Genomic DNA, 12,440 nt, shown 5'->3' on the forward strand with positions numbered 1-12,440 from the left:
GGGTTTCTCTGGCGCGGTGGTGTAGCAGGCTGGATTGTGATGGGGGGTCTCTGGCTGGGTTTGGGGTTGTGCCCCTCCCTCAACCTCACCAAGGCTTACAAGAACTTTGTTTGTGTGGCGGGGCGACGGAAGTGGGACGTGACTGGGGTGGGAGCCCGCTGTACAAAGCGGACACCCGAGAAAGGTTACGCTATTTCAGGCCACGGGCGCTGCTTCGCCACCCGGTTCAGGTTTCCTCCGGCCCCCTCTCCTGTTACCGTGGCAGCGGTGCAAACATACACTTCCTGAGTTATGTCATGTCCGAGAAGGGGAGGAGACAGGAGGCTGACATGCTCTTTGTTGTGTTGACCTCACCTGACTGGACCTTATTATTGGTCGAAAGATAAGGGGAAAGGATAAGAGCGCAGATCAAGAGAAAAAATAGAATAACTGCTTTTGTTTGAGCATTTCTTACTCTTGCTCTATCTATCTATCCACGGGAGGTAATTGAATTGTCAAATGTGTTGACTGCCGAATAGACAGCAACACAATACCCCTCACTGACTGAAATGTCAGAGACTCAAACTTTTCTGTAGGCTAGATAGTTCTTTTTCTTTCAGGTCCAAAGAAAGCAAGCTGCACATTTTTCTCCTTTGGCCTGACGGGTGCTGTCCACAGCTAGCCAGCACTTGATGAAGACTTGGAGAGCCCGAAAAGAAAAAAGAACGAGTCACTTTTGCCTGCAGAACTTTTTAAACATTCCCCCCCGTAGGTTGTTTTTTTTCATGTCGGAGATCTGCCATGTGAGAGAGCGGGCCTGTTTGACATAATTGCATGGCACATCCTGCCTGCTGAAAATGCCCACATTTACATGAAGGCACAAAGAAGCCATGGTGCTGAGCTGAAGGAGTTGGTCTGCCACGCCAAGGTCCGCCTGCCAGTGAGGCAGCACATCCTGGCACAAGCCTTCCAGTGACAGAACACGCTTACTCATAGGTCGTAGCACAAACGCACGCGCTCCCGCGCAAGCCGGTTTCATTTCTTCTCATGCATACTGCATTGTGCTGTAACAGAGGAAACTGTCTTCCCTCTAACTGTTAACCTCCACACCTGGATGGCACAGATACAGTGCTACGGAGCTACCCCTCCACATTTGTTGTTCGTCGGGGCTTTCGGGCTCTGCAGTAGGTCTAGCGTAAGCGGGTCGTACTATCTCCAGGTTCTAGCTGAACTGAGCCGTCTCCCAAAGCTACCCGCTCATCAGAGGAAGCTTGTCCGTGTGGAGGGACATGGGGTTGTTTAATTTTGAGTGCAGCTGTTCAAATATGATTGTGGCCTACATAGATAAAAACACACAGAGGGGAAAAACACACAGCAACAGGCCCTGTGACCCACTCCAGATCCAAGCTGTGGAACACGCCAACCCTTGCTCCATCTTTTAGAAGAAGAAAAAAAGATTTAAAAAAATATTTTTTTCTAAAATGATTCATTAGTTGGGTCGTGTAAGCCCCTTCACTTGCACAGCTATGGTTTTATTTTTTCAATTTTGTGGGAATTCCCATGATTCACTGTGTGTTCGGGGTGAATATGCTAGCCCCCATCTAACCCCTGTAGTGTTCAGAATGTGTCAGACCAAATGCTAGTCCTTCACAAAACAGTTTCTAAAGGTTATGATTCAGTTGGAACCCCTGCCTCCCTCCCGCCTCTGTATACTGTAACATGTGTGTCACTGTTTCTCCATGTTACCGCTCATGTACCACTGTGCTTCTGTCTTTCGTTTCTGGTTCCATTCAATCAAATTTGCTTCGTATTATTCTGCTCTTTATTTTCACATAACCGGAGGTGCACAGAGTGGTTATTCATGCACCGTGGTATCTTGTTGATTGAGAGTCATTCTTATCATACTGTGTATGTGTGTTTTTCCCAGAACCTCCTCCCTGCCCCCTCTCGACTGGCCCCTGCCCAGCCAGTTTGGCCAGTATGAGCTGAAGATCGATGTGCACCCCAAAACCCACCACCGGGCCCACTACGAGACCGAGGGCAGCAGGGGAGCCGTCAAGGCCGTCTCCGGAGGTCACCCCGTCGTCAAGGTGAGACGCTTAGCCTATGGGCTTAGCCCATAGTGATGGTACAGTCACTTACCACACAAACACCAGGGGATGGGACCACACCGTATACACCGTAGGCCAAAAAGCAGCTTATATTCCCCTATACTGTAGGCCATGGGCCATTTGTTGTGGCTGTCTGATAACATGAGCTGATATTACATAGGTAGGCCTGTCCCCTAAGCACCTATCACTGTCCCAGCACCTTTACGCAGTAGTCACGTAACCGTGACGTCGCAGAGACAACCATAAATCAGGGAGTAGAACTTGAAAAGCTGGCCAGTGTGAGAGAGAGGGAAGGATGATCCGCAAGAAGTTACCTGTCTCACCTCGACTACCAAACCTCTTCCCCGTGGTGGACAGCTGTGGGTTGTTGAATACGGGCTGTTGCCAAGTCGACCTGAGTCGTCGATTTATCTTTTAACAACCCGCTCCCAGAAGGAGTGAAGCTAGCTTACACCTGACCTTAGGCTCCTTATACCTGTTGCGTGTCAGTATTGTCATGCCATCACCCCAGCCTCTCCCCTTCCCCTCTCACCAACTCCAATCTCACACGGCGAGGAAGACTGTTAGAACAGGCACACAATCTGCAGCGGTGTCACCACAGCTCAATTAGTTCCTTTGTTATATGATAGCCAGCGCCACGTTGCCTGGACCCTCTTCAGTGGGCCACCAGCCAGCCAGCAAATCAACCATCCAGCCAGCCAGTAAGTCAACCATCCAGCCATCCAGTAAGTCAACCATCCAGCCAGCCAGTAAGTCAACCATCCAGCCAGCCAGAAAGTCAACCATCCAGCCAGCCAGTAAGTCAACCATCCAGCCAGCCAGTAAGTCAACCTTCCAGCCAGCCAGTAAGTCAACCATCCAGCCAGCCAGTAAGTCAACCATCCAGCCAGCCAGTAAGTCAACCATCCAGCCAGCCAGTAAGTCAACCTTCCAGCCAGCCAGTAAGTCAACAATCCAGCCAGCCAGTAAGTCAACCATCCAGCCAGCCAGTAAGTCAACCATCCAGCCAGCCATCCAGCCAGCAAGTCAACCATGCAGCCAGCCAACCAGCCAGCAAGGGACCTAGTGAGCCAGCCAGTGATCCAGCCAGCCAACCACCCATCAAGGGACCTAGTGAGCCATCCAGTGATCCAGCCAGCCAACCAGCCAGCAAGGGACCTAGTAAGCCAGCCAGTGATCCAGCCCGCCAGTCAACTATTTATCGAGATACACAGGGAGCCAGGAACCCAGTGAGCCATCAAGGGGCTAAATATTTCATGGCCACGGTGTCAGGGTCCCATTGTGTGGGGAGAAGGAAGCTGGCACCACTGCTGGCCGTGGCCACTGTTGCATAACCCAACAATGGCTGACCTTATAGGCCAGGAGAGTCCGTCTGTCAACCCCCCCTGGATGAGCTCCTGGTGGATTTAACCTGAAAATTGATTGAAATGTTCTGATAGTCCATGGCACCACGGTGTTCGCCCCTTAGAAACCACTGAAATGGTCTTAATGAATGGATTCCTCTCCCCCCATCCGTTCCTATGGTTGCCTGATGTCTTGGATGGATGAATTGACCCCGCTGACCCGTGGCGGTAATTGTAGAGTGTGTTCATCAGGTCTAGTTATGCAGACAGAGTCCTGCTTCTCTGCCACTCTGAGATAATGGTTAACCACCTCTTCTAGAGACCCTGATTCCCCCTACACCATGTGTGAGGATGCATAATTTAGCCGTAACATTTTTGAATCTAGGCATTTGGCCGCATTTGCCCTTATTGCTAGCTCAGGACGAAAGCATTTGGCTGTAGGATTACTTTGATTAGTTTGTTGATTTGTGTTTGTATTTTGTCAACTGGGCTGGGATACTTTCTCCCAGGAGCCTCGAGGCACACGGGCCCCGCTCTCGGCTACCCGGGACAAGAGACTGACCCCCCAGTGCCGAAGGGCCACATCTTACTTTACCTCTGGGGTTTGTCTCAGAATGCTTTCATGTCAACCTAAAGTTCTGTTATCACGTGAGGATGATATCATCTCGGTCAGGCAGGTTTACTGGACTCTTTGTTTACTAAACAAATGTCCTTATTAGACTGTTGACAGTGTTTTTCTACGCACCTTGTAAAGAGAGCCTCACCAGAAATGTTAACAGTTTGTGCTGAAGGCATGACTGTTGTTCCAGTAACACTCGATGAAGCTCATTCTAAACTTTCTCAAATAATTATTATTGCTGCATAGACACCTCTGTCACCAGGGGCCGAGCGCTAACGACAGTAGCATGTTCAGCCGCATGATGCTCGCCGCGGTTCGTTTGCTAATCCTGGGAGGTTGGACCCCGGCGCCCCTCGAGTGCATGTGACAGCAGCACCTGCTCTCCACGGGTGCTGCGGTCCTCCCGTGGGCTCGCCCTCCGGTGCGCTGATGTCATCAAATGATGCCGCAGCGGCCATCTGGACACGGTGTGGGCTTCCTTTTGTCACCGCCGAGGCACCCAGATCAAGGCGCCGCCCAGATGCTACGTCAACAAACACAGGATCACACCGGGAAAGGAACGAGGGGCCGGGTGCCTGTGTGACTTAGCCCCAGGGACGAGAAGGACGATGTGTGTTTGTGTACAGTGTGTGTGCGTGTGTGTGTGTGTCGTATGTGTGTGTCTACAGGTGTTTTTGTTGAGAAAAAGTAGAAGAGAGAGACGCACGCATACATCATTCCATGCCATCTGCTTTGTGTCAGGGCGAGTCGTGTTACTCGCACTGGCCCCTTTTTCCCCTGCGCTGCTGAGCTTCCACTACCTATGACCCCCATTCCTGCTTTCTAGACAGGATTGTGTTTACACGAGAACAGCCGGGGCTGTGTCTGCAGCGTTCTCGTGATCGCTGGAGAACATGGATGAGCAGCTTGTCGTGGTGCGGGTTGTGTTGGAAAGCCTTCAGGCAGGACCAGAACAACGAGTCGTGAGGCGTGCGGGGTCCTTCCCAGCTAGGAGCCTCTGTCAAAGCTGTTATCGTGCACGCTTCTCCACAATCGTGTCCCGACTTGTCGAACAACCAACCACAAAGGAAAAAGAATGGTGTCTGAGTCACTGTGCTTCACCGGCGTAGGCTAGACTAGCGTACGCCACCAACCATGCTGTTCGTCTACTTTTGGGGGAGGTGTAGCATACTGTTTAGGGTTCACTGCGTCCGAAGTGAGTTATTATAGCTCTGTCCTGGGGATTATAACGACCAGGACTCTTAACCACAAAGGTCATCAGGCCATCGGCCTAAGCACCGTTGTTTGCGTGAGAAGAACAGTAGCCAACGTTTATTTTATCGCCCGGTCACTCCCTACTCCCCCAGAAGGACATCTACTATACGTCCAAGTTAATGAGTAAGGCAGAGCCTCCTATGATACCTCATGCATGTCCTGAAGAAACGAGGGCCTTTGTATCGCACGGGTTTCTCTGAGTCATTACAGAGACGTACAGTAGCCATATACACAAAACATGAAACAATGTGACAGTGTTTACAAAAGGCAATTTGGAGCACTTTGATTCACACAGCTGGGATCTGGGAGGAATGCTGCTTATTCCTGTGTCAACCTATTGCCCTGGCTATGCTAACTAGCATGCCAGCTAGCCTTTGCACGCCCTCCCCTTAGGGACCAGTCTGACTACGGGCAGACCATAATCGGCACACCTGTTGCTAGGAGACGTGCAAATCTAAAGCCTCTCTGGCTGAGGTATCTTGTGCGCATTTAACCGGCTTAATTGTGTTCAGGCTCTACCACAAAGGGAAGCAGCCCCCTGGTATTACCTGATAGACTGTGGAAACAAACAGGTGTGCACGTGCACACACACACAAACACTCATATACACACACAGACACATCTATATAAGCACACACACATATAAACACAGAGACATGCATGGCGGGCCAATGAATGTATTATGAAGTACAACTGAAAATAGCAAAGATTTTATAAAGATAAATATTTGACGACGACCATTTGACATCTTGAACTGGAAGCCACCTTAATAAGTCTAAATGAGGCCATGGTGTCTGATGACTGGGATTTGAAATTGTAGACGTCCACTTCGGTCCAAGAGCGCATTCAATTTCCCCCATGGCCACACAAAGATTTTGACCCCAATATCACCATGATCCCCCGTCTCTCTCTCTCTCTCTCTCTCTCTCTCTCTCTCTCTCTCTCTCTCTCTCTCTCTCTCTCTCTCTCCCCCCCCCCCCCCCCCCCCCCCAGGGTTTCTGTACGTGACCTGTGCTTTGTCCAGTGACAAAACGTTTGCCCCTCGTCACTTCTCTCCCTCAGTCTGTTTTGTCTCTTTGTTCCACGGCTGTTGTTGTTGTTGGGGACTGCTGCTTTGTTGACTGTTTCAATAGTCGACGCGTAGTGAAGAAACATGCAACTCTCTGCAGTTTGAACTGTGTGAACCAGGACTGTTGTCCAGCCCGGAGGTGTGTTACACAGTAAACAAGATATGGACGGGTCTCGCGCCAACTGCATGTATTCATACGTAGCGGGGGCATGGTAAGACGGCTGTGTCTCAAGAAGAAGGAGGGAGGAATGAAGAGAGGAAAAGAGAGAGGGGCGAGGTGGGATAAGAAGAAGGGGTAAAGAGTGACTGAGCTCCCAGAGCAGGCCCGCAGAGCCATATACAGGCCGAGCATACAGTAAACGGTGTGTGTGTGTGTGTATTGACCTTGTTTAAACAAACGACCGACCAGCCCCCTGGCTCTCTGTGCCCCGGTGTGCTGGGTAAACAGCAGGCCTGTATGTGAGAAAAACCGTGTGTGTGTGTCTGACTGTGGGCCCCCGGCCGTGTCACAGCAGGTCCATCGCCAGACGACATGGACCAGGGGCCCTCAATGACCTTGACAGCCATTGCTCCCACTTTTACTTCTCACTCACTCTCCCTCCCTCCCTCCCTCCCTCCCTCCCTCCCTCCACACAAACACATGCAGGCATGCTCACCCCTTCAGGGCTGTAGTTTACATCAACAGGAGCATGTGTAAACCCACACTCTCAATCACCCTCTCTTTCTCCCCCTCTCTCTCTCTCTCTCTCTCTCTCTCTCTCTCTCTCTCTCTCTCTCTCTCTCTCTCTCTCTCTCTCTCTCTCTCTCTCTCTCTCTCTCTCTCTCTCTCTATCTCTATCTCTCTCTCTTCTCTCTCTCTCTCTCTCTCTCTCTCTCTCTCTCTCTCTCTCTCTCTCTCTCTCTCTCTTTCTCTCCCTCTTTTTCCCCCTCCCTCTGTCTCTCACACTTTCACTCACATTCACAGTCACACACAGGCATGTACGCACGCACACACACACACACACACACACACACACTGCCTCCGGGCTGTAGTTTACTCCAGTGTGAGCGTGCGTAGATCCACACCAACACACAAGCTCACGTATACACAAGCACAGACCCTTGCCATGGCAACTGCAAAGAAACACGGCGAAACAACTTGGCACGTCTGTGAGAAAGTGTCGTGTTACCGGAGAGGGCTGGGGCTGAGGGGGGTGACGAGGAGCACGGTAGAGATGCGGCCCTCTTTCCCTCAATACACTGCTGTTTGGGCTTAGGGAAGGAGGGGGGGGGTGGGGGTATATTTGGTGGTGCCCAGCATAGCTAAGCCTAACCCAGCCCAGCATAGCCCAGAATCACATCCCTCAAATACTTGTTGTGTTTTCCCTTTCATTTGAATATGAATGTCAAACATTTCAGAGGCTGTTGCTCCGTGTGGCTGTCGCTCTGGGGCCCCACTATTACAGGATCAGTGGAACAGATGCCGTACCAAATAGAGGCCCGATTTATTTCAATCTTAATATGTAATGGTATCCAGCGGTTTTATTTTAGGGAAGAGTTAGCCTAGCCTATTCCAGCCACGGCAGCAGAGGAACATGTGACAGGTATTAATATCAGCAGGTTTAATATATCTACTGATCCATCAGGCCTTATTGACCAGCTGGTGGGGGAGGATTTTAGAGAGGTTAAGGAAGTGCAGAGACCACCCTCCAGAGGTATTTCACACTGGGCATCGATTCAACAGTGGCGGCTGTGGCGATAGGAATGTAAAACAAGCTCACAGGATCAGAATGAGTGAGTGTGTGTTTGTGTGTGTGTGTGTGTGTCTGTGTGTTTTTGCTTATGTGTATAGATGTGTGTGAGGGTTAGGGTGAGTGATTCAGCGAGTCGGTAAGCAAGTGAGTGTGCGTACAGTACGTGTATTTGTACAGAGTGGGGCTGGAAGTGCATGGCAGCTCCAGTGAGCTCTCATGTTAACACCACAGAGTGGACGGACACCACGGTGCTCGTGTGCCTTTGGATTTTCGAGATTTTCTTCGCTTGAAATATTTTCGCCATAATGTTGAACTGAAGGGAAACCGCAAAGAAAATAGTTGTTTTGGAAGTGGCTTTAAATGTCACGGGTCACGTAATTAGCCACGGCTTTTATGTTTCTGTTTGACTTGTGCTGTTGATTCACTGGGAGTGCTGAAGTGAGCCTTTCTCTCAAGGCCTATAATCAGTTTTGCCTGGCTTATTATTTGACTTGGAGAAGCCCCAGTCTGCGGAGTGCGGGCCTGACAACACTGTGGCTCCACACCAAGCCTGGGCCTCACCAAGAGCCTCCACAGAGGCTCCAAGGGCCTACCTCCGGCTCGGAGGCTGTTAAGGCCCTCATAGGTTGTACTCTAGCAACGCTAGTTAAAGGGACGATGGAACGTTGACTTAATTTGGTGAATTGGCTTAATTGATTTCTTATTAGGTTGATGAAGGCATTCTCCACCCCTTTCTCTCTCTCTTGCTTTTACACAGCGACGTACAAAAATGGCATAGAGTATCCAACAATCCAGTACTGGAAGCACACAGTTGTAACAGCATTTCAGAGGTTAGTGCCAAGGAGCGCTCTGTGCTTAACTAGACACGGCAACAATGACATAATCCCATTTACGATATTTCTACTACAATAATTCTCAAAGACAAAAATTGAACAACATAGTTCTGGTAATCCACATGGCCCGTCACCCACACACACACACTTCACACACACGCAGACTGTCTGCCCTAACTTTAACAGTTCATCCACATGACCATAAAGCACTTAAGGCTGCTGGCCTTATGACATGTAGTGATAATCATCAAGTTAGATAAGAGGCTTCTCTCTCTCTCTCTCTCTCTCTCTCTCTCTCTCTCTCTCTCTCTCTCTCTCTCTCTCTCTCTCTCTCTGTTTTCTGTCTGTCTCTCTCTCTCTCTGTTTTCTGTCTGTCTGTCTCTCTCTCTCTCATAGTCTGAGGTGGCATGTCAGTGTCTCAGAGTTCTGGTTGTGCTTACAGTGTGTTTGAGCCACTGCAGGAGGACACAGCGTGACCTGCCTTCCCCTCTCGATGCAGTCCCCTAAGCCTCTTAGCCCAGTATGGGTGGACAGGGAGTCACCGTGACTCCTAGAAGGCAGACCTCAGGCACACACGCACACATGTACACATCTTCAGCTGGTTTCTTCTAGGAATGGCAGCCTAAGAAGAGCTTTCACTGGCCTGTGATGTGTCAAAAGTGACTAAGCCTGTCTGCGTCCGGCTGCGATGTTAACGATTAGACTCATGACAGCATATGCTGTTTACCCAACTGCCATGTGCCTCGTTCTGCTGCATGATACCAGCCTTAGCAGAGCCTGCTCCTCACGTTCAAATGATTGACAAAATGTTCAGCTTTAAAGTCCATGGAAATACTTTTTACATTTTTTTTTTTTAAAGATGGTCATTGGCAGCGCAACCTGAAGCCCAATTTGCACTGAACTGCCTGCCATATATTCCCTTTTCCCAAGTGAAGAATGATTCCAAGCAACATATCAAAGGGCTGTTGAGCCTTCTAGGGTGGTGGTGTGTGTGCTGGTGCCTATATAAATAGGCTAGGTGTAGCCAGAGCAGAAAGTGACCTACGTGAACCAATCAGGGCTGTGGGCCACACCACGTCCTGCTGGGTCTGTTTGTGTTTCCCCAAGAACACTCAGAAGATTAATGAGCCTAGCCAGCCTGACCCAGCTCCTCCTCCCCTGCCCCCCGGCACCCAGCTCTCGTTCCCCAGTCAGGGCAGCCCCGGGGCCAGGCTGGGGGTCAGGGCTCACCCAGAGAGAGTGGATCCTGGGAGAGGGAGAATCTCAGCGTGTAAACAAGGCTCCAGAGCAGTACGGTCTTTCTAGCTGCTAACTGACCTCATAGCCTCCAACCCTTCAAACTGAAGGCCTGAACACTGGGGCCTTTATGGACTCTGCCTGGCTGATGGCCCCTCCCACATCCCCAGGGACCCCTCCTCTCTTCCAGCCCGTGTAGACGCAGCACGTTGGTTCCATTGCTCTGTTTGACCCCAGCGGTTCCCCATACATCTGTTCCAACCCTATATGGGATCATCCAGGTTCAGGCGGAACGCAGAGACCAGAACAGTCGGGGTGAATTGAGTCAAGCAGACAGAACACAGATAGACGTGGTTGCCATGAACACTCCTCCCTGCTGCACACCACAGAGCGCCTTTCAGTAAGCCGGAGCTGGAAAGTGAAACACTCAATCACACACCCTGAAACACAAACCAACCTGGACCAATAATTGGTTTCAGAGAAAGTCAATATTTTTTTTAAACCAAGTAAGTGTGGTGTTTCCTGGTTTGGGTGTTTTTCTCAGGTGCACATGTTGCCAGGCCTAATTTCAGAGAGTTGGTAACGATGAGTGCTCTCCAACATTCTCCAACACTCTCCCACGCAAGCTCTCTCTCTCTCTCTCTCTCTCTCTCTCTCTCTCTCTCTCTCTCTCTCTCTCTCTCTCTCTCTCTCTCTCTCTCTCTCTCTCTCTCTCTCTCTTTCCTCTCTCTCTCCCTCTCTCTCCCTCTCTCTCTCTCTCTCTCTCCTCTCTCTCTCTCTCTCTCTCTGTGAGTAGTCTCTTTTCCCTCAACATTAATGCTGGTGTGTGACGCAAGCCTGGGGAGAGGGGAGGGGGGTTCACACCAACTGTGGTCGAGGCTGGCCAGGCGTCTTAGGTGCCAATGAAAGGACTGTTTCTGCTTTCTTCTCATGGGGCTGCCCTCGTTCTCTAAATTAACGGTGGCATCGGTGAGTGTGTGTGTGTGTGACTGTGTGAGTGTTTGTGTGTGGAGGGGGAGCGCAGGGGTTGCCATCTTGCCGTCACAGACCTTTGCCAAGCACAACATTCCAACAGTGGTGGATTGTGTAGGACTAGGTTTTATTTTCTCCCAAAAGGAAACCCTCCCCCTCCACCACCTTCATCCTTCTTTCAACCAACCCCTCACCTGCCTGATGACCATGTCAGCCTGTGAGCCGGGCCAGGCCAGGCCGGCCCACACCTCTGCTGGATCCGGAGGCGTTGTCATTTTTAGCCGCCAGGTTTTGTACTGGAGCCCAGAACCACAGCTTCACCAATAAAAGGTGCATTTAAAGACATGGTAGACCTCTTAGACTGGGGTGAGGATCATGTCAGCTACTTTTATTTTCATGTGCTCTATTCACGCCAGTTTGTATTTTTTTTGATGATGCTGTGGCACATTGAGTCTGACGATCTTCTTTCACGTCAGTTCTTGTTCACTCCTTTCTTTCCACCTCTGTGTCTCAAACACGCTAGTTTGGCTCGTAACACGCTCGTGTCTCAAACACGCTCGTGTCTCAAACACGCTCGTGTCTCAAACACGCTCGTGTGCTCTCTCACGCTCGTGTGCTCTCTCACGCTCGTGTCTCAAACACGCTCGTGTCTCAAACACGCTCGTGTCTCAAACACGCTCGTGTGCTCTCTCACGCTCGTGTGCTCTCTCACGCTCGTGTCTCAAACACGCTCGTGTCTCAAACACGCTCGTGTCTCAAACACGCTCGTGTCTCAAACACGCTCGTGTCTCAAACAGGCTTGTGTGCTCTCTCACGCTCGTGTCTCAAACACGCTTGTGTCTCAAACACGCTCGTGTCTCAAACACGCTCGTGTCTCAAACACACTCGTGTCTCAAACACACTCGTGTCTCAAACAGGCTCGTGTGCTCTCTCACGCTCGTGTCTCAAACACGCTCGTGTCTCAAACACGCTCGTCGTGTCTCAAACACGCTCGTGTGCTCTCTCACGCTTGTGTGCTCTCTCACGCCCGTGTGCTCTCTCACACTCGTGTCTCAAACACGTGTCCTTCTCTTTCTGGTCGCCATGACTTGTTATTCGATTCGCTTTGGAAAGGAAGAGGCTATAAGGTCAGAGATTATGGTCTGCATAAGGGATATCAGAGCTAATTGTGCAGATGTGGGTATCCTTGTTAACCTAAGAACAGCAGCAGGGGAAAATATGAGAGGGTATTAGTGGAGAACATGAGTGGACCTGGTTGGAGGCCAGAGTTCCAGATGAATCTCCAGCAGCA

The 12,440-nt window shown here is 50.5% G+C and overlaps 1 protein-coding gene across 2 annotated transcripts in view; it reads left to right on the forward strand.

Annotated features, from left to right (window-relative positions):
- Nucleotides 1-1,874: 1,874 nt before the first annotated feature.
- The window catches only part of nfatc3a (nuclear factor of activated T cells 3a), a 30,988-nt gene continuing 20,422 nt past the window's right edge, over nt 1,875-12,440 (forward strand). For both annotated transcript variants that reach the window (XR_009931465.1, XM_062470743.1), the window contains exon 1: nt 1,875-2,069. Coding sequence is in view for 1 of the 2 variants with exons in the window: in XM_062470743.1 (XP_062326727.1) it covers nt 1,890-2,069 (180 nt within the window). In the remaining variant the exon portion in view is untranslated. The remainder of the gene's footprint in view (nt 2,070-12,440) is intronic.

The sequence above is a fragment of the Osmerus eperlanus genome, chromosome 10, assembly GCF_963692335.1.
Source record: "Osmerus eperlanus chromosome 10, fOsmEpe2.1, whole genome shotgun sequence".
Lineage (NCBI taxonomy): Eukaryota > Metazoa > Chordata > Actinopteri > Osmeriformes > Osmeridae > Osmerus > Osmerus eperlanus.